Source organism: Cyclospora cayetanensis, unplaced genomic scaffold (genome assembly GCF_002999335.1).
Source record: "Cyclospora cayetanensis isolate NF1_C8 unplaced genomic scaffold, CcayRef3 CcayRef3_contig_71, whole genome shotgun sequence".
Lineage (NCBI taxonomy): Eukaryota > Apicomplexa > Conoidasida > Eucoccidiorida > Eimeriidae > Cyclospora > Cyclospora cayetanensis.
In genome coordinates this window covers 107,711-129,304 of record NW_020312712.1, presented here as the reverse complement: position 1 = coordinate 129,304, position 21,594 = coordinate 107,711, and the positions used below count along the sequence as shown (strand labels likewise).

Below are 21,594 nucleotides of genomic sequence, written 5' to 3'. Positions count from 1 at the left end.
CTTCCAAGTTCCCCTCACAGTCCTCATCAAAAAGCTATGGCGCATCGATGTCCCCTCCAACAAAGTATGTCACCATTTAGTCATATATTAGGCACATGATCACATCACCTCAGGGCATATACGTCTCACGAAAACATGTGCACGCTGTTAAGGTAGTACCCCCTGAATTGGCAAGCCCAGCTACGCCAAGCAGTAGGTGGACTTCCAGCCACGGTACACAGCGACCAGATTATCCTCCATGAAGCTCGCATGTTTGATTTTCAGCAAATTACCAGCGACAGGCGCAAGTCACCCTAGTGCTCATCATGGATCTAGTCAGCAGGGCGCGATGGCATGCTCAAGTCTTTACCTCAATGAATGCCACCAGTAAGATGGAACACGATAGCCCTACTCGTACAAATACAACAGCCGCTGGCGCCCTTGATCTGGTTAAAGGCCGTCTAGTACGTTGTGGTGAGCTGCCAGCTGTTCTAGTGTCACACCGCGAGGCACATCTTGTCTCAGTGCTAGGATATGCTCTTCTTCTGTTAGTTTAAAATCAATCAAAAACACTTTCAAGAGTCTTGCCGCTGTGACCTAACGGCTAGACAGCGTGCGCTCACAGCACACCAGAGCAGCTTTAGCTCATTGTCACCCAAAGTGTCGGGTCGGCAACAATTTATCGTTCTTCTCAGAGCAGAGTTGGCCTGCAGCTACACAGGCATGACCGCGCGGGCGTATCCTTCTTGTTTATCTTAATAGATAAGAATTCCCTGATTGCAATGGAGTTAGACACTATTGATGAACTTGAGCCTACATTCTCACCTCCCACTACGCGGGCCCTGCGCCAACTGGCTATCCGCGCGGTGGGTCTTATCTTGCAAACAGAGGCGGCACAGAAGCGCTACAGACACACAAAAGTACATAGAGGTGGCGGTTTTTGAGGACAACCTATTTTGAGCATATGTCCGCTTCATGCAGCCGCGCGAAACAGTCAAATTCAAGGCCCTTGTCTGTGGGTCGTTCGAGACTCTGCAACGTATCCTCGAAGCTTCCTACTAAACATAAATTCTCCTGGACATCCTGCAACACTCCGCTTATTGCATTTGCCTTTTGCAGCGCTACCGGCCATGGCCAGAAGATATGTTTCAACCAAAAGTTTGAAAGATGGAAGCCTTGGTGATAGATGGTGTTTAACAGGAACTCGACAAAAAACCGTGAACGGGGAGTAAAAGAAATTTATTTTTCTAAAAATCAAGAAGGTTTCGGGGAAAAGCCGAGATGTGGGGGCCCATCCAAGCCTTGGAAAACCGCCAAGATCTTATCCGAGCTATTAGGGCCACCCGAAACGCGAAGAGCCCCTTGGAAATCGCCGTGGAGGCAGAGTAGCTGCCGCAGGCTGAAGCGATGTAAGATAGCTTGCTTCTTCAGAGGGAATGGAATAGACCTTCTTGGAGCCTCCTGACGGACGAAGGGCGATTCTTAGAAGGAACAGGGAGGAAAAAGACCCTATAAGGGTTTTGCTACAAAACTTTTGGTGCCCCTAACTTTGCTAGGACTGTGCACTACTTCCCCATAGTCAAGCCTTACAAGAAACCAATTTCACCTGCAGGCAGGGTTGAAGAAGCAGCGAATAACGAGACCATAGTATTAAGGTGGTTCCATGTGGCCGAAGTGGCATTGATGCCCACGGGGCCAACGGGGAAGTTATTATCTCAAAAGCTCGACTTGGCCTGCACGGAGGGGTGCACGTAGAGACCACCTTGGACCATTGAAGAGTAGTGATCCGTTGATTTCGAATATGGCTTGTTACTCTCTTAGATTACTGAAGCGCTCATCGTAGCAAAGATTCGTGCTGGTAGTGCTGGGTTTTCACCTGGAGGCGTGTAGCAGCCGGCCCAGAGAACGTAGAAGCATGAAAAAGGAGAGTGCGTCGTTGTGAAACGCCCTCGAAATTTGCCAAACCACTGAAAAGATTGATTCGTTGTTAAGATAGAGTTTGCATGGTTTAAGATTGAACAGAGCGGCCATCGAGTTTTGGATCTCCGTGTGTACGCGATTAGCCTAGATTGAAGATCCTTACTCTGTGTCGTGTGGAGGAGATTACAAGATGCTCTGGAGCATATGAGTAGGCGCCATTTCAGGACTAGCGTTCATCGTTGAGAGCCAAGGTCTGCGGGCCAAGGCACGAGGATGACAGGGGTGCTACGTGGGCCAGAGCTGTGGCACCCGTAGCTTTGACGTTCAATCTCTTTGAGCCTTTTGGCACTCTGTACAGATTTTCATGCTGCCTTCAAGTAGCCACTGGGCGGGACTCTCTAGTGCACGTCTCCAATTTAGGCCTCATTATCTACAGCGAGAGTCTTTGCTACAGCAAACACCTCAATAATTTAAGAGAGCAGCAAGCTATATGCGAAATCGGCAGTTCAATACTCTTCAGTTATTCAAGGTGGCCTCCACTTGCACCGATCCGTGCAAGCCAAGTCGGGATTTTATAATAATAGCTTTTCCGTCGGCCCCGTGGGCATCAATGCCACTTTGGCCACATGGAGCCACCTGAGGGAAAACGTTCCTGTTATTAACTCCTTCTCCAGCCATGCATCTGAATAAGATCAGTTCGCTTGCAAAGCTAAGCACTGGAGGAATAGCACACAGTCATGACACACTCTACTGTGGCATCGTTTCCCAGGATCAATCTGGTGATGCAATACCCCTATCATCTCATGGCATACATAAGGACTTATCTGCATTTACCTTCATTTGGGGTCAAGTGACCTGCTAGACTACGCGTAGAGTGCCTACTTCCTTGGGGGTTGGTAATTCGAGTGCTCCTTCACGCAAGAAGTGAGCAACTGGAGGCACCATACTTGTGTTCGTGTACTGCATGCTAGCGCAAGCAATCGGTAAGCGCAATAAGCGCCGTTCATACTTCTTCATTCGACGGCAAAACGAGCTATTCTGAAAGGTGTAAGCCCTTATTTTTCTGCACAGGTGCATTATTATCCAATGCAAGGGGGGCACGCTTTTTCAGATTGACATGAGTACCAGAGGGTGTACCCAGCTATCAACATCATATCGGAGTGACCATCACGCTCTTTCCCTGACTCACGTCTGCTCGCAGTTAAGGTTCTCCACAGATGACTCTGTGGCTTGGTTGTAAATACTTTGTACTCACTCCTGGGCAAATAGAGCCTTTGATTACATGGATTTGTGGTGCGTACATTTGCAGTGGATTTGCTGTCAACATCGAGCAGTCTGCGCTGTATTAGGATTTTGTGACCTTAGTAGCCGTGAGGCTCTGCCATTTGCTCTCACAATTGCGTGACCAAGTGCCTTTCAGGAGGCAGAGGACAGGTCTTTTAGAAACAACCGAGAGCCCCTTTTCAAACCGCCTCAGCAATCCTTGTGATTTGGGAGTTTCTTGTGGCTACCCGTTGGGCGGTGTGCCACTATACTTAGGTTCTTTCTAAGGAGGGCCGTAGCTTGCAAGTCCATATGCAAGCTTCTAAGCAGGTTATCAAGCGTCGATTGCACAGACTTTTCCTATGCCTTTTGCTTGTCCCGCAGGGTGCTGGCATCATGAGAGAGAAAGGGAGCAGCTATCAAGTAGCAGATCTGGACCCTCTAAAAGCTCCGAGAGCATACGTACTCGACTGCATATGTCAACTTGGCACACAGTGCGTCCATCGTCGCAGGATGAGCTGACTAACTTTGCGCAGAGCCCTTAAAAACTGGCAGGCCAACTCTTAATGAATCCCTTATTATAGAGAGCTGCACTAGTGGAAACTGCCACAAGCGTAATTTTTATGTGGACGCCTGCAGAGAGTGTTACGGCAGTTCGCACACTAAAAGTGTACCTATGGCCGGTGCTGCTACCGGCCTGCGTCGTCCGTTTACCCCCTCTACATTGGACTGCGAGTGACACTAGCCCGAAGCAGTGAAGCGTGATCTAAGATTAGGAAGTTGATTGAGTGCATTGCAAAGGATCAGCGGGGAGTGGCGAACGCCTTTTTGAGTCAAGCGAGCTGACTATCGAGGTAGCTGCGCAGGCATGAGTAACGAGGGGCCAAACACAGCCCTGGCAACCCGTTTCAGCATGACACACATTATTGACGCATCAGGCAGCGCCGTGGGAAGGAAACATTTGCGTTTCCAGAGGAGCAGCATGCAGTCATGGCAGCCGACGAGGTCCCTACCGGCAGCAGGCCCGAGGCACCGTCCATATCGTTAGGAAATTCTTGACTTACAAAATGAAAAGTTGACGTTTGGATTTAGAAATCTATGATTTGGGGGCTCAAAGCGTGTACGAAAATGCCCTTCTTCGGGTTTTGCAGGGAGCCGATCCTTTGTACCGCTAGGCCGTCCAGCCCCACACTTGAGCGGCGAACAGGGGAGGCAGCAGACGTTGCAGCTTCGAAAAAAGGAGTTGCAGAGCTGTCGACAGCCACAGCGACAGCCTCTGCCGCGGGAGGGGGGCCCCCTTTGCTCCTCCGCAGCAGCAACCCTCCGCCCCTAGCCGCGGAAGGTTCGGCCGAAGGAGCAGCGCAATTCAAGGCATCGCATGGAGCAGCGCGCGAGGCTGCAGCTGCGGCAGTCGAACGCTTTTCGACAGCAGGAGAGGCCGCAGTAGACAAAGCGGTGGCAGCCGCTGCTCAAGCTGTTGGCCTCGCTCCCGCAGCACCAACCGAGCTAAAGGGAAAGTATATAGCGCTCTTCTTTGGTGCTTCGTGGTGCCCCCACTGCCTCACGTTTGCTGCTCAGATGCGCCGCGTGTATACACAGTTGCGCCAACAGCAACAAAACGAGGGGCAGCCGCATCTCTTCGAGGCAGTATACGTTCCGTGTGATCGTTCCCCCGCAGATTTCGCCGCTTTCGCGTGCACGATGCCTTGGTAGGACTTAAGGATCTAAGAATGCCTCGACACAATTGCTGAGTCTCCAAAAAATTAAGGGGGGGAGGGAGAACTTCCTGGAGAAAACAAACGCCTCAGGAAGGCCCCTGGCTGCAGCCCTGTGGTGTTGTGCTTGTATGCAGGCTCTCTCTACCCTACGGCAACCATGGCGCTCTTATTCGGCGTTTCGGAGTTCGCTCTTTGCCAACTGTTGTCCTCTTTACTCCAGATGACCAGGTTCTGACATGTAAGCCACGGAGAGGGAGGTGATGAACCGTCCCTTGTAGGCTGCACGTTGTTTTTATTGTCCCCATAGATAGAGTGCCCCCCGCGACGGCGCATCAAGACAGGAGGGCAGGCTCCTAGGCTGTAAGGTCTGTCTGTCTGTCTCTCTCTTCCTTTAAGGAGTGGCCGCAGAAGACGCTTTTTCATTCTGTGGGAAACATCTCAACCCCTTGCAGTCCTCCCCATGCGATCGATGATGGCCTCTCCTACGTATGCAGAGCCTCTCTGCTTTTCGCTGCAGCGAACGCCGTGCCTATCATCAATGACCTTCATGCAGCACAAAAGCTCACCAGTCTCTTCCAGAGGTTCGGAAGCCTAAACTTTACTGAACACCACCAAGCCCTTCTGAAGCACGAGCCTCTCCAGTTCCTACTCTCCCCCCTCCGGCGGCGAGCGAGCATCTCCTGAATCGTAAATTTGAATGCCATCCACACACAACGGGACGATCCTTTGTGCGCAGACTCGGACCATTCGACAGCGACGCGAACAGATACGAACGCCTTTTCAAGTAGCTACCGTCTGGATTACGCCACCCCAGCTGTTACGGTGCCTGGTGAACGCCTGTTCTACACGGTGTGTAGTAGTACTCAAGCCCTATGGGCGAAAGGCTTGGACTACGCGATCTGCGGCTCGCAGCTTGACAGCTGGTTTCCGCGGCAACGCTACGCGTCCCTGCAATCTTCGTTTTTCATTATCTAGACGGTTCCTGCTGCTCCCAGTACAGGATTCTGCAGCGTCCGTCTAGGACCTTCGTTCTGTGCTCTTCGCGTCGCTGTCGACTCCTTTTTGTGCATTTTGTTTCCCATATCATGAATCTTGAAACCCCAATGCCGTGTTCTGGAGCTGAGTCTCTTTTTTTCGCTCCTTCTCTTCTGGGGGTTTCAGTGCAGCGCGGCTTGCGATGCCGTTTTAGGCACTGCAGCTGGATGCCGACCACAAGACGCAGACCCCCTAGAGGCCTGCCTCCTTGTGCGATTCTTTCTCTGCTGCTCTGCGCTTTCGTGCTCTTCTTCCCCTTTGATGACGCTAGCGCGTTTAGTTCTGTTCTGAGGGCGGCAGCCGGAGAACCAGCAGGGGCCTATCAGGCGGGCAGGCCCTTTCACGGAGAGAAACAGGCTAGTCACAGACGTAGGGATATCGTGCAAACTTCAAAGCCATAGGCATGCATGGGAACTAGCTAAATGATGCATTTCTGAATGAAGACAAGAAAACAGCCACGCAGGCAAACAGCACTGTCCCCTTCAAGGGAACCTGCTTTCAGGAGGCCCAGTTGGGATCGACCCTCCCCTCTCATGACCTGCTGTGTTTTGGCTGTCGCCACAGCAGCTTCTTTTGCTGCCGTTCACTGAGTCTTGCTGCTGCAGGCGCTGTGGCTGTTGCGGCTCCTGGCTGTGGCGCTTGTGGCGCCCTTCCTGAAGCCGCTGCTGCCAAGGAGTCACCTGAATTCTCAGCCCCTCCTGACTGCATCCAGTAACTGACTGCCGAGCTAAGAGACCCGGCACCCAGACAAAGGCAGACGAGGACTCTTAGTTGCCGGTGCTCGACCGATCTCAACAGCACTGCACCGCCGAAGCAAAAACAGCTGCGGTATGAACAATAGCAGCAGTGCACTGGAAACCCCGTGAACAACACCCATGGGCCTTACTGTGCGAGTGAAGCCTCTCTGTGGTATAGCGTTCCCTCCGGGGGAGTCAGGTGTAGCGTTCTGTCGAAGGTCCTCGTAGGAAGACCCTTAGCGCCAGAGTCAGTGCCTTCGCCTAACTGAAAGCTATTGCGTTTCCCCCGAAACACTTGCGTCTCCCCCGGCCGGCATTCCTCCGAGTTCCTGACAGGGGTGTGCTGGAACAGTGAGGGTTTGCATAGCTGTGCATTGCATTTTCTAAGCAGCGCGAGCATCTAAAACTAGATGCACAAGGCATGGATCGCACCCACCCACCCACACACACACACACACACATACATCGCTAAGTCTTGGTGTACCCTGTGATACGTTAAATGCACCCACAGACAAACCAAACCCTTGATTCTGTACGCGTTCCGAATCAAACATCACAGGCGTCGCGCCGACAGCGGTCTTTCGATTTTTCGCTGTGGATCCGGCCCCCTTAAGCAAATCTGCCACTATTACCTCGGCATCCCGTGCCGCCTTCAGAGTTCCATAGCCCTCCATTCAGCGTGCTAAGCAAGTCAAACCTTGACAGGGCAGAAGTAATGGGGAGAATTCGCGACAGCGCAGAAAAGAACGGGGGGTGATCGCACAGTCTCTAGATATGCGCGGGCGGACTCCCCCGCTCAGGGCAGCCCTACACCAACGTGGCTGCTGCCTTAATATAGCATTCTGTAGCACGTATTATTTCAAAGTAAGCATATATATAAACTCGTTCTAGCGCTCTTGCAACCCCCTTCCGCGACGGACGCGGCCCTGATGAAAGATCGCAGTCCCCCGGGTGCCCATTATGAGCAAACAGCATCCCTAGACGCTAAAGCCAAAATTCTGACATTCAAACCTCTCGAGTGGCCTATTTTGAAAGATGGCGTGTGGCGTGGAGCTGCTGTGATTTGTTAAGCGCAGGCTCTTCATCTAGGAGAGCACATCATGCCGGCATGCCCGAAACCGTCTAGGGCTGGATGAAGCGCCTAGGGTATGGGGGTTAAGCGAGTTAAGCACCATCTTTGGAATATTCTTTTCGACCAACCTTGCCTTTCTGTTATCGCTGTGCTGTTCCCGCTGCAAGGGGAGTTGGTGTTGTGATTTTTGTTGAGTTCTGTTGGCTCTTTTGCAGCAGCAGCAGCGGCGGCTTCTGGGAAATGGATGCTGCCCCCCCTGCTGCTACTCGTGCTTAGCGGAGGCGCAGCAGCAATCGCAGCCAGCCAGACGCCCTAAGGATCATCTGGTGGTGAGAGCAATTAGGGCGGATTGCTTGCAAGTCGATTTGTGGAGGAACGGCATCTGCTCGAACCCCCTCGCAGAGGTTTTTCGAAGCACGGAGAGCCGCGCAGCAGTAGCAGTTTGCAATGTCGGCCCCCCTTGCCCTTGAGACGTGTGCCGTTGTTCAGGGTGCTACCACGCAATCTCCGCAGCCCCCCCAACAGCACCACCCACTGCATGCAGTGGAGGAGCAGAAACTCAAGTGGCGGAGGCGACGGCGGCGGCTGCTGCTGCATCAGCAGCAGCACAGTGAGTTATATCAGCAGCGCGTGCCGTGCCTCCCCTTTCTGCGGCAGGAATCTGCTCCTGGCACTGTACGTCGCACCCATTGCAGTTTCTCGATGGACAGGTTTCTTCGCTCGCAGGAGGCTGACTTAGCAACTGCAAGAAAGCCCCCCTCAAGTGCATGGAGGCGTGGGCTATTATCAAATCTTCGGGAGAGGCTGCCGCATGCGGAAACACCGAGCGCTGTTCCCCCCAGCAGTCCTCCCCAGACCGCCGCTGCATGCACAGCTGCAAGCCCTTCAAAAGCGTCGCGTGCAGCACCAGCCGCAGCTGCCACCACCCTTCGCAACAAGCCAGAAAAAGCTGATGGAGGGATAGGTAAAGGGACGCCGCATCGTGAGACTTCCGCTGCTCTTCAGCCACTGCAGGTCAGCACCAGCAGCGGTAGCAGTACAAGCAGTACAAGCAGTACAAGCAGTAACAGCGGCAGCAGTACAAGCAGTACAAGCAGTAACAGTACAAGCAGTAGCAACGGTGGCAGCATACCAATTGCCTTCAGCTTGCTTCCTAGGCCTCATAGAGATCTGAGTAGCAGCAGCAGCAGCAGTAGCAGCAGCAGTGGCAGCAGCAGCATCGGCGGTGGTCAGCGGTTGAAGCGTGTCTGCTCGGCAGCAATTGCAGATTGGATTTCTGAGGAGGAGCTTGAGAAGGGGGGCAGTGAACGAGTTGGCACGGGGGTTATCGCCCTTTCAGGCAGCCATGGTGCGAGTAGCAGCAGTGGGAGTTGCAGGAACGGCTGCAAAGACGCGGAGTCATTAGCCTCGGTTCTCTTGAAAGCAAACGATAGAGACTTGAAACGCAGCAGCGGCAGCAGCAGCGGCAGCAGCAGCAGCAGCAGTGGCAGTGGCAGCAGCACGGTGAGGGAGCTGATTGAGCTCGACAGCGAGGAGGTTGAGGATGACGAGGATGACGACTGCCTCTTCCTAGGAAGATTCCCCAAGGCACCAGAAACTGAAGGCGGGCCAGCTGCATTGCGGGCAGGTTACTCAGAGGCTCAGCATACAGCAAGCAGCAGCAGCAACAGCAGCAGGGCAGCACTTTCGCTTGAGTCTGCCTTTAGGAGTGGCTCGCTGCCGCAGCGACGGCGGCAACCCCAGCTGTTGCTGCCTGTTCACTTGCTATCGCACGGCTTGAGAGAAACGGATTTGTCTGCTGCTGGTGGTAGTGGTAGTGGTGGTAGTGGTCCTGCAGCAGCTGCTGCTCGCGGGTTTGCAGCAGGAGGCCGCAGAGAAGCTGGTGCGGCGCCTCTACTAGCGGATGCAGCATCATCCTCATCCTCATCATCAGCAGCAGCAGCAGCACGCGCAGAGGAGGTGAGCATTGACTCCAGCGATGATGAGCCACAGATGTGCGGGTTTACGGGCCCAGATGCCGCACGGCCTGCCCTGTTTGCGGTGTATCCACAGCAGCAGCATTTGCAGCAGCAAGGGGGCAGCGTTTGGAACGGAGATGCAGCAGCCTTTTTGTGGGGGGAATTCAGCAGAGAAGAGAGTGGATGTGGTCGGCGCTATTTGAGTCGTATGCGGTCAGAAGCAGCCAGCGAACAAGACGAGGCAGCAGCAGCAGCAGCAGCTGCTGCAACGGCGGTGAGAGGTGTATCAGCTGATGGGCAAAGTGCCTCTCCACGTGTGGGGCCTCCGGATATGCGGCCTTTGGATTTGCTGCCGTACATTGTGATCCAACAAGGGCTTTCGCAACGTCTGCAGCTGTTGCATCACCAGCAGCACTTGCAGCAACAGCTGCTGCAGCAGGAGCACCGCCGCATGGTGGCGACCATGCGGCCGCAGCAGAGCCTTGCTGCAGGCTCGTTGGGTGCAGCAGCAGCAGCAGCTGCTGCTGCTGGTCCGGCTATACGCCGGAGAGCTAGGAGGGCACTTCTGCCGTGGCAGCGGCAGGATGCCGCTGCCGCTGCTGCTGCTGCTGCTGCACCGGAGGCTCACGCGTCCGAGGAAGCACTGCAAGCGTTGCAGCAGCAGCAGCATTTGTGGTGGGAGTCTGGATTTGGGCAGCAGGAGCCGCAGCAGCAAGGAACGCCCGCGCATGTCTTGCAGCAGCTGCCGGCACTCCCCTTTAAGAGCCGGCCAAAGGCGTCCTCCAGTAGACGTTCCTCTGGCAGTAGTGGCTCTGCGGCACGCGAGGAGGGGGGGGAGAGGGACAAGTGTGCGATTTGTTTGGATCTGTTTGTCGAGGGGAAGCTTGTTCGGTTTCTCCCCTGTCTTCATTTCTTTCATGCGAGCTGCGTAGACACCTGGCTGCAGCAAAGCGACAAATGCCCGGTTTGCAAATGGCCAGTTCAAAACACAGCCCTCCCCGAGGCAGAAGTTGTTGCGTAGGAGCTAGTATCTATTTGTCTTACGACTTTGCAAGTCCCACCATCTGAGGGCATGTTGCTGAAACGCGCTGCGACGGAGCACCGCCCTCTTGAAGGGGGCATACATACGTACGCTGCAAATGCTCCACACGAGGATTTAGGACTGGCTATCGGCCTTCGCGCATACACCAACACCCACCCTACAGATTTCATTGTCCTCTGCTGCTGCCGCAGTCGCTGCATTGGGGCACAGACACACACACACGAGCGCCAGCACCTTTATAGGGCTGTTGTCAGCCCGCACGTTTACCTCACCTACCGCGCCTCACGGTTTGGTGTATGCATATGTACATATACATATCTGCATGGAGGGATCTCTGATACGAGAGCACCCATGGGGGGAAATTCAAGTTGGACTGTGGCATCTTACTCTAACTCTCCCCAAGAACATATGGAGACGTCCATTTAATGCACCCAGTGGCTGCACTAAACCTCCGCATCTTATTAGAAAAATTCCTTCTCCCCGGATGTCTGCTGCAACTGACATCCGATAGCTTGCTAGCGAAAGTTTCACAGTTCTTTCTATTGCAGAACTTGACAGTGAGGATCGCCTCTCCTTAAAATTACCACTGCCCCTGTAAAATTCATTTACACATCGGGGTTGTTCGTCCTATGAGGTGCTTGGGAAACAGGCTCCACCAACGGAGCATAGGGCAGTCAGCAGCCTGGTGCGATGGGATGCAGGATGAGAATAAGAGCACCAAGCATACACGGGCGAGCGATATGAAGGCCGAGACGAAGCTGGCTTCCAAATGAAGTGGAGAAGAGTCACAGAGAGGGACTATGCGAGGGGCAAGGGGGTGCTTGCTTCTCGGAGGGGATGCCGTGGTGATAAACTGCTGGAGGAAGCGGAAGGCCAAGACAGATCCGCAGACAGGGGCATGATGCCTGTGCAGTTAAAAGCGACTCCTTGCCCTGCAGAGTCTTCGTGGTGTCCAGAAGTATGTCTTAACTCTGAGGCCTCCTAAAGGCTGGACTTTCCTCCCTATATCAGCTCATGCAGTCTCAGCTATACTCCCCAGCAAAGGAGGCCACACAGGGCACAAAGCGCAGGCGTCAGAAATTCCTTGTTTGCTTGTACGCACAAGGGGGGACCTTGCTACCCGCATTTTATGCCCCGATTCCTGGAAACTAATGTATCACAGGCAGCAACCTTTAAAGATGGCCGACTTTAGTCGTGTATCGGGCCATGCAAAACCCCAAATCTTTAAACACTACAGCAGTTATTGCTGAATCAAAATTGGTAAAGAATTGACAAGTTGGTTTGTTTCTCTACTTACTTTAGTGCATGGTACAATTAGTTCGCGGCACAAAGGCGCAACGTTTTGTGTTTGTGTGTGTATGAGTGTGTCCTTGGGCTAGATGCAATGTGCAGCAGGCTGTGAAGTTTGGGGAGTGCTTAAAGGGTCCAGCTGTGCGCAACCTGCCTGTTCCTCTCTCCTTGTGGGGGAAACTTCGAGGGGCGCGAGCTCGGAAAGGGGGAAATTTGGGAGGGAGTTTGACAATAACTTTCTATCAACTTCGCTGGGATTTTGTAGTGAAGTATCTTCTGATGATGACCTTTGACAAAGCCCTACAATGCTTGCATCGATAGCTGGTGTTGGAGGAACGCTCAACTTGAAATGGACTGTCGCCAACAGCCCTGCAAGTCCCCAGTGGTGTACCTGAGTTAAGTGTCGCGTGGGAATTCTTGCAAAAGACAGTCGATTCGGCTAGGCACGCACTGGAACAATATATCTTCTCTGCAAAGGAAGGCAAACAAGTGCTAATAAAGCATTTGCATTTGATGATGATTGGTCTTACTTCTGACTACACGCTTTGGCAGTTTCTTTACGTAGTGAATGTATCTGTTTCTGGTTAGTCCTATACTATGCGAAGGCACGATACACGTCTGCACACTAAGGCGCTGTGTGCAGCTGGGTTAGCATGTTATGTGGCTCAATCTTGCCACCTGTTTTATACCGCTAGTGTCTTCCTTCCCTTCTCCCCACAGCAAAGGAGGGAAGCGCATTCTGTACGGCAAAACTAGGAAAATGTCGCTCTAGATGTACCGATTCGGCTGCTTTGGGGGTACTGCTAACGACATCGCAGCTGCCTCTGTGCAACTTGAGCCTAATGAAGACTCTCAGGGCCCACAAAAAACTACGGAGAGACATTGATTTTCCCTGCTTGGAGATTTTCTTATGAACACGTTACAAGAAGGCTTGCCATAAGGATGTGTTATGTGCCCATGCGTGCTATGCCGCTCTATATGCGACCAATTTTTTGGTTCTGGGGGTACTGCTAACGGCAACCCAGCTGCCTCTCCGCACCCTAGGCCCAATTAAGTCCGTCGGGGCTCACGACAAAAAGAGAAGACATTTTTAAAAAATCAAGATGGGCTTTTAAAACTGATTTGTGAGGGTTGTAAACGCCTTTGTCTCAGGTCGTAGATGACCTTGTGAAGACCAAGTGCCGCTCTATGAATCAAAACCTTTGGCTGTCAGCTATGCGTGTGTGAAACGCTGGAATACATCCGGCAACCTGTCCGGAGTCCTTTAGGCTAGCTCTATCCATGCTTCATGGCTGTGAAAGTTCGATACGATGTGTTTTTGCGCAGACGTTCGCCAGAAAGTCGTCTGCACCCGCCAAGGAGCCCGACTTTGAGGAGGGCATTGCCATGTCGGGCAGTGAGCAGCAAAGCTTGTTTATATATAGAGTGTTTTCCAGAAGACTCTCACTGAAGGTTTTCTGGATACGTGGCGCCAGTGGGTGGTTCTTCAACCCATGGGGTGTGTGATGCAGAAGGTGGTGTAGCTGAGATGAGTGGTTGCTGATGAGTGGATTGAATCCGCGTTTTGGTTTAGCGCTGGGATTAGTAGTTCTTCCAATATTAACACCTGCTCACTGTCCCGAAAGACAAATATTTCTGACCTTCGTGCGCTAATGATTCGCCTTTCGTTACTTGGTACTAGGGTTCCGGATTGCATGCGGAAAGCCCCGCTCAAATGCTGCTCGCTCAGCCGGTCGGCGGCAGCAGGCGGCGAAGGCCCTCTGCAACAGCAGTGGGAGGAGGGGAAAGAACGGGTACAATTCCAAGTTCTAAGGCTTTTAGAGACAAGAGAGACGCTCTGTCTTGCAGGAGCGGCGGCGTCTCCTGCTGTTTTGCTGCTGCTGGGGTGGCGGGAGGCCCATGAGCGGTGACAGCCTATACTTCAGCTGCGGCGCCATTCAGCGAAGTGTTGTTCTACTTTCTTTCGTAAGCCGTCTGCTGCAGCCGGCGCCTGTCCAGCGGAGAGAGCTTCTTCTCCGTGTGTTTTTGCCGCTGCAGCAGCGGCAAAAAACGGGCGCTCGCGCGTGTGGTCTTTGGGAGGGTTTTTTTGGGAGCGATTCCCCACGCTAATAGAGCAGCAACCGCACGGGCAGTGGGGCAAGCAACAGCAGCCGCTGCCGGTGCAGTACGAGAAGCCATGCATGCAGCTGGGCAGCAAGAGCAGCAGCCACAGAGAGTGCCGCTGCAGTCCCCAGGGGTCGCATCCTTTGCAGCGTTTATAGGTAACCACGCGCCGTCATTCACCTCCATAAGGGGGGCAGCACCCGCAGATGCAGCTCCAACAATCCAGCATCTTCCGCAGCAGCACAAACAGCAGCAGTGTCAGTCCCATGGAGTCGCTGGAGCCTGCCGCTCACGGAGGCGGATTGCTAGCCCCCGTGAACGCGGCGAATCCTGCACCAAATCTTGAACCAAATCCTGCACCGAATCTTGGACCCAATTCTGCACCAAATCTTGAACCCAATCCTGCACCAAATCTTGAACAAACTTCTGCAGCAAATCGTGAACCCAACTCTGCACCCGATCCTGCAGCATTAGCCGCTCCCGAGACGCACCAGCATGCAACTACGGATAAAACGGTTCCTCCAGACGCAGCGAATGCCAGCAGGGTGGGCAACAGCATCAGCATTGGAGCACCTTCTGCCCGATTGCCTTCTGTGCAGCGTACCACCAGCAAATCGCAGCAACCCCCGCGGGGCTCCGCTACTGGTGGTGGTGGTGGTGGTGGAAAACTTGCGCGGTGTCTCGGCACCAATCAGTGGGTGGCAGCTCTCTTCAAGCCAACCGGCCGACTTCGGCTCGCCAAGGTAGCCATCAATCCCATCACTCTATCACTCTCTTTCATCTACCCCATATACTCTTCTTTCATCCACCCCATTTACTCTTCTTTCATCCACCCCATTTACTCTTCTTTATTCATCCCATTTACTCTTCTCTCATCCACCCAATTTACTCTTCTTTCATCCCCATTTAGTCTCTCCCCATCACTCTTTCCCCCCTCAGTCTCTCCTTATTTGACCCCCATTTACTCTCTCTCCCCCCCCATTTACTCTCTCCTTCCCCCCATTTACTCTCGCCCCCCCCATTTACTCTCTCCCCCCCCCATTTACTCTCGCCCCCCCCATTCACTCTCTCCCCCTCATTTACTCTCTCTCTCCCCTTTATAAGCCCTTGCGTTGTGCTGCTGTTGGGAGAGCTGCTGAGAGGACGGGGTTCTGCTGCTGCCAAACTTTTACCATGCGTTCTTTCGAAGACGCTTTATGAGGCTCCCTCTGGCTCACCCGTGCAGCAGCAGCAGCTGTTGCTGTTGCTGGCCCTTGGGCTTTGAGCTTGCGGGGAAAGCAAGCGGTGCTGCTTCTCCAGATGCGGCTGACTGTGCTGTGATGCAACTGCTGCCGCAGATACTGTCGGTGAGGTCGCATGGCGAGACAGGTTCTCATCTGCCAGACGAAGTGTTGCAGCCCAGTTTGCCGCGGGCTTCTTCCAAGAACAGCAGTAATAGCAGCAGCAGCAGCACGAGCAGCAGCAGTAGCAGCAGTAAGGCTGCGTTTCTGAAAGCGTCAGGTCTGCCGGGGGGAGGCGGAATCGCTGCATCTTGCGAGGACGACGACGTGAGCGGCAGTACAAGCGCCAGCAGCAGCAACTGCGAGCCAGCCGGTGCCTCAGCAGCTTCCACCACTCCCACCGACTACGAGTATTACGTACATTACAGACTCACCAACAGACGGCTGGACTGCTGGCTGCCTTTCTCGGATTTGCTGCCCGTCAATGCGCAAGGCCGCGTGCTCCCCCCGACGAGCTACCACAGATCTACAGGAGGCAGCTGCCCCCTCCCACCGAGTCTATCCTCTCCGCTGCCTCACGATGCTGCAGCCGCTGCCGCAGCGAGTCTTGGAGGGGGGGGAGAACACCTGCCGAAGCGCATGAAACTCGCGAACGGAGACAAGGGGCCTCCACCCTCAGATGCCACGGCTTCTTTCCCTGCAGGAAAGGCTGCAGAATCCGCTCTCCCACCAGCAGCCACTGCCAACGCCTCGCAAGAGGAAGACGCAGATTGCGCTGCCGCCGCGGCGTGGAAACAGCTCGAAGCCGAGGGAAACACCGAAGCTGAAGAACTCAAAGTGCTCCTCTTCGACCCCTCGCTCGTCTTCTCAGATGTCAGCAACACACCCCTCCGCTCTCTCTAATAGGTTCCAATGATATATGTCTCTATCTACACATGTATTTATATGTATTTATATTTATCTATTCATATATCGATGTAAATATATATATATATATATATATATATATATATGTGCACGGATATGTATGTGTCTTGCTAAAACCTTCGAAGAAATATGTATGCATAAAAGTATAAATATATATATATATATCGGTTTAGGTATACATTATATGTATGTATATATATATATTTTTATTTATTTATGTGCGGAATCCACCATGCAATCGCTATTCGCATAGCGGTCTGTCTATTTGCATCCTGTGGCTCCGTCTACAGCGATCGGTAGGTGTGGACGCGGACACCTAAAAAAAAGGCCTTGCCATGGCCTCCTCATTGCACGCATTACTCTAGAATTCATACTCAATTTTTTTTCAATGTCGCACATGCATTTGAAATCTAACAGATGATCGCTGTCTTCTTGCTCTATCAAGATCTCGGGAAATCTCGCCATTTCGATTTTATGCATGTATATGTATATATTTGTATCTTCACGCAGGTGTATATGGTATCCTTTTATGAATAACGTATGCGGCTTAATCTGTATGCATCTCTTTGTGTTTGTTGACACATTTGTATATAGAGAGATCTACGAGTATTCTATATATCTATCTATTTGTATACGCATGTATATATACGCTATACGTGTATAGTTGCACATATATCTCACGCGTGCCGTGCTTGCATCGTTCTTTGATCCTCTGTATGTGTGTTTGATTTCTACGTGCGTGAGTACGCGTGTGTTTTTTCAGCATGATGAGGAGGAACATGAAGGCATGGATTCTGCAACATTGGCAGCGCATGAGGAGGCCACGCGAGTCAAGACGATCAACAAAGTTTTCTTTGGAGGACAAGAATTGGATACTTGGTACTTTTCTCCGTATCCTGCGGAAGCACAGGCAGCTCAGCTGCATATCTGCGAGTTCTGCCTGACCTTCTTCCTCAAAGCGTCAGAATTGCAAACGCACTCGCTGAGGTGTACGGCGAGACACCCGCCGGGAAATGAAATCTACCGAGACGGACAGTGAGCTTTGATTGGTGGATCTCCTGGTGCTGCCATCGTGATCGCAGATCTAAGTGAAATTCTGACGCGCGACACATCGCTGTGTGTTTTTGCCGCGGATAAAGTCTCGATGAGAGGCGTGTTTGTGCGACAGTGCACACACCGTCGTGTAGGCTTTTTGGCAACAATATGCCCCAAGGGATCGTTTTAAACCCCTCCTTTTGTTGCTGCCGATGGTTCGATTTGCCTTCGCTGCTGCAGGTTATCCATGTTTGAGGTCGATGGAAAAACCGCGCGCGTGTATAGTGTGGGTGGATCTCCATCGCCTGTTTGTGGTCCTTTCAGCCCCTCCCTAGCAGCAATTACAAAGCAGCCGTGGACACGTCATGCGGCAGCAGCTGCTGATCTAGATTTGCTTTCTGCGTTTAGGAGAACCTGTGTTTCCTGGCGAAGCTGTTCCTGGATCACAAGACTCTTCAGTTCGACGTTGAGCCTTTCCTCTTCTACGTGCTTACTGAGGTGTGTAGGGAGTGCAACTGCGCGTCCTGCAGCGTCTGCTCAGTGCAGCGGTCTGGGTGCTCGATAGCTGTTTGGCTTTGGTGATGTGTATATAGATGTATGTGTGTATGTGTATATTTGTGTAGATGTATGTGTGTATGAATGTATATGTATATAGATGTATATATGTATGTATATGTATATAGATGAATATATGTATGTAGATGTGTATAGATGTATATATGTATGTGTATAGATGTACATATGTATGTATACGCGTATATAGATGTATGTATATATATATATGTATATAGATGTATGAATATGTGCTGGTATGTAGGTGGACTCGGGTGGCGCGCATCTTATAGGCTACTTCTCAAAGGTATGGCCTCTCGAGGTTCTTGTTGCCTCCTGTGCACGTGTGCCTCTTTTTGAGGTGGCTTGCTGCTGTGACAATTCTAAGCAGTCTCTTCTGCCGCTGCGCGTGAGCAGCAATGCGTTGTTGTTTAGAGAAAAACACTCTTGCCCTCCGGAAGAGGCGCAGGTGCAGCTCGGGAAATTGCGATGCCTTGTGCAGGAGAAGGTATCTCTGCAAGGATACAACTTGGCCTGGTAAGGCGAAACACCACGTGCCAATCAGCCCTGACATTGTGTTCAGCGTGCCTGCATCCGTGGGGAGCCTTGCAGTCCTTTGCTTGGGTGCTCTGTTGCGGCTTTGCCTGAGGGAGCACCAACCTACTCGCGTTTAAGAGGCGCACATGCGGCTGTTAAACTGTTACTTCAGTTCTTCTCGGCTGCGGCAAAAGTCCGCATAGCAGCGACACGAGCAGCTACCAGCCGGCCAGACAGGTGCCTGTGTTTCGTGTTGTGTATGCATGTGTGTGTATGTATTTGTGTGTTTGTACGGGCTCTGCGTATGTATGTATTTGTGTTTTTGTGTGGGCTCTGCGTATGTATGTTTGTGTTTTTGTATGGGCTTTGCGTGTGTTTGTACGTGTGTATGTTTCCAATTTTCAGCATTCTGACTTTGCCGCAGCACCAGCGGAAAGGCTATGGACGCTTTCTTATTTCCTTCAGCTACGTGTTGTCTCTGAAGGAGAATAAGCGGGGAGGGCCGGAGAGGCCCCTCTCTGACTTAGGCCGTTTGAGTTATATTGGATGGTGGAGTTGGCGCATCTTGAATCTCCTGTCAGAACCGCAGTGGGCATGCAAGAAGCGTGTTTCTATTCATGTACGCTGAGGGGCTTTTCTGTGGGGCCCGTTTGTGACGCGAGCTGCTGTAGCGCCTGCGAGTTAGCGCGTGCATGCGTGCGCTACAGCAGCGCACGCATGCAACACGTGCGAGTTAGTGGCTGTTTTTGGCCAAGTGCTCTTACAAGGGTCTGGTGCTGCTGCTGCAGCGTAAATTCCATATGCGCATGCATAGGGTATCCAGCCTTTCTTTTAGAGTCTCACGCGGCACGCCTGCAGGCTTTCGAGGGTTGCGCTACTGGTGGCCTCCTTCCAGCTCTGGGGCTTTTGTTGCATGCGCCTTTTTTTTCAGGAGTTGGTGAGGGCTACCGCCATCCGTCCCGAAGATATTCAAAGGACTCTCGAGGAAATTGGCGTTCTCAGGTATGCTTCGCGCGTGCCTGGAGTGTGCACGACGAAGGCTGCTGCTGCTGTTGCTCTTGCTGATGCGATTGCTTCCTTGGTATATATATATAGGTATATATATATATATGTCCTGCTGCCGGCCTTAGGGTTACGTTAGGGGTCTTGCTGGCGCGATTTGCACGAACAAAGAGCACCCGCATGCTGCAGGAGCAATCAACACGCCGTGATAAAGAACTTTAGAGACGCTGGTTTGCTGCCCGTTCGCCAAAGGAGGCTGCTTTTCTGCTCTTGCTGCTGCTGCAGGTACCTTCAGGGCCACCACGTGCTGCTGCTTCATCCTGACCTCATCAAAGCCCGTTTAAAGTGCGCAATTCTTAAGTGCAGTATCGCCAGCACACACTGCCCCAGAAGCCTTACGCCAGCCACTCACGTATTCGCTAATCCCCTTCTAGGCCGCTGAAAATCTCGATCCGCAGGGTTCCTCTCACTTGTGCCCAGTTGAACGGAGGCTGCACGTGCGATCCTCTGGCGCAATCGATACTGCGTCTGTGGTGCCTCTCACCAACTGCATGATGCTCTCGTCCCGCATTTGCTTGCTCTCAACACCCCTGAGGCACTCCGTGTCAACCTCTGGCAGCGACTCCTTGTTGCTCTCCTGCTGCTGCGCTTTAGGGAAGCGGGCTCTGGGGGCGTCCCTGTACACCCTGAGAAGCTGCATTTTGCTCCCTATCATCAGGGTGCGCCGCAGCCGAATGAGGCAATGCCTCTCCGTACGGCAGAAGAGGACTATTGAGGGGCTTCTAGGAAGCCGCAGCAGGCAGCGCGTATAAGTGCTTTCGCCGTATGCGTCTTCTTGCAGCAACGCGCCTTAAATCGTTTCCACTGCTGCGCCAACGCAGCTACCTACCTGGTCGCCACCTGTGAAGCAAAGGCCCCTTCGGGCAGTTCTTTATGCTCTTGACTGTGGCCCTTCGTCCTTCTTTAACGCAGCAACAGCAGCCGAAATCTGCTGTTGCGATCAGACAGGACGGAATCTGAGTCACTGTGCTGCTGTAGGTCCCAGCCGGGGGGGGACGCCGTACTCTCTAGAGAAAGTCAGTCTTCCACTTGGCTTGAGCGCTCCTGCCTGCAGAGGCAGTCAGTCCAATAGCTGCATCGTGAAAGTGTGCGCGTCTCTTCCTTGGCGGAGGCTTCTGGCCAGGAAAACATTCGGCTTTAATGTACTCTGACGGCATGCACGCATGCGTTCATCCCCGCGCTGTCGGACAGCCAACAAACACACACCCGTCCAGCTGCTGTGCCTTCTCCCCCGAGCAGCGCCAGTCTTGCAGCGCGAAAATCGCGGCAACCGCGTGTTACCGCGGCCTCATGCAGCAGCAGCTCTTAGGTCCTTATTGCGTGTTGTGATGCGCTCGAGGCCTCTGTTAGCGTGTGTGCACACTACGTTTTTTTGGAGTTGGGATGCACGTGCTGATCCCCTGGAACCCCTAGGCAGGGTGGCACGGGGTATTAGCAGCAGCCTTCTACTGTAGAGTAGCGTAACACTCGTCATAGCGCTGGTAGGACCACGCAGTTTATGCGGCTAGATTTTTCGCTGTCCAGTACCGACCAACGGGCCTTGAGATAGCCCAAGTGCTCGCTGTCTGAAGGCAGGCAAGGCCATATGCCGCATTCTTAAGCCTCTATCTTGAACAGTTTGCAATGAGGCTCCGATCTCTATGAGTCTTAGCCCCTGGCCAGCCGTGTGGCTGCTGGCGAGGGGCAACTGCTTCCCCCTCAAACGACGTAGGACGTAACGCTGTTAGACATCGGGGAATGCGGGGGCCCATGTGGCACCCACCCGCTTGCTGCGAAGGAGACGAACAACCGCAACCTGTCGTGCACCGACACGGATGTGTGTTCATCTCAACAAACTCCAACTACCGAGGTGATCTGGCGTTCTCCGCAAGCCGCCAAAGCACTGCAGGGGCAGCAAGCTGGCCAGCCACGCCTGGCTGGCACCCCTTGCAACGAAGCTCAAAAGCTCCGCTCCCACAAGAGTGCTCCTCAACGCGCTCGAAGGCAGCGGTAAACTGCTCTGGCTATGCATTGCGACAACATACACGGCTGGTCAAAAACCGAACCACGGGGCCTGCAGAGCTGGCGTCAAGGATCTGCACCGCTAGCTCCTTGTCGTGTCCTCCATTCTGAGGCTTCTTGTCGGTGCACTGCGCCGGCGAATT

General features: G+C 52.9%; 3 protein-coding genes across 3 annotated transcripts; all 3 read left to right on the top strand.

Moving 5' to 3' along the window:
• Window positions 1-4,290: 4,290 nt before the first annotated feature.
• LOC113146880 lies at window positions 4,291-5,668 on the top strand. Its single transcript, XM_026335536.1, has 4 exons — window positions 4,291-4,871; window positions 5,015-5,118; window positions 5,398-5,461; window positions 5,617-5,668. Exons 1-4 carry the CDS (start codon window positions 4,291-4,293, stop codon window positions 5,666-5,668), a joined length of 801 nt encoding a protein of 266 aa, XP_026191321.1.
• A 2,758-nt stretch (window positions 5,669-8,426) lies between these two features.
• Window positions 8,427-10,703, top strand: LOC113146879 (chromatin modification-related protein EAF1-like). Its single transcript, XM_026335535.1, has 3 exons — window positions 8,427-8,738; window positions 9,207-9,378; window positions 9,592-10,703. Exons 1-3 carry the CDS (start codon window positions 8,427-8,429, stop codon window positions 10,701-10,703), a joined length of 1,596 nt encoding a protein of 531 aa, XP_026191320.1.
• Window positions 10,704-14,383: 3,680 nt separating this feature from the next.
• Window positions 14,384-20,165, top strand: LOC34617951 (histone acetyltransferase ESA1). The gene is given in 10 exon segments (XM_026335534.1): window positions 14,384-14,860; window positions 15,455-15,612; window positions 15,682-16,210; window positions 17,028-17,143; window positions 17,540-17,688; window positions 17,691-17,797; window positions 18,354-18,388; window positions 18,794-19,007; window positions 19,320-19,390; window positions 20,045-20,165. Coding segments are annotated over 10 exon segments (1,977 nt in total).
• The last annotated feature ends 1,429 nt before the right edge of the window (window positions 20,166-21,594 follow it).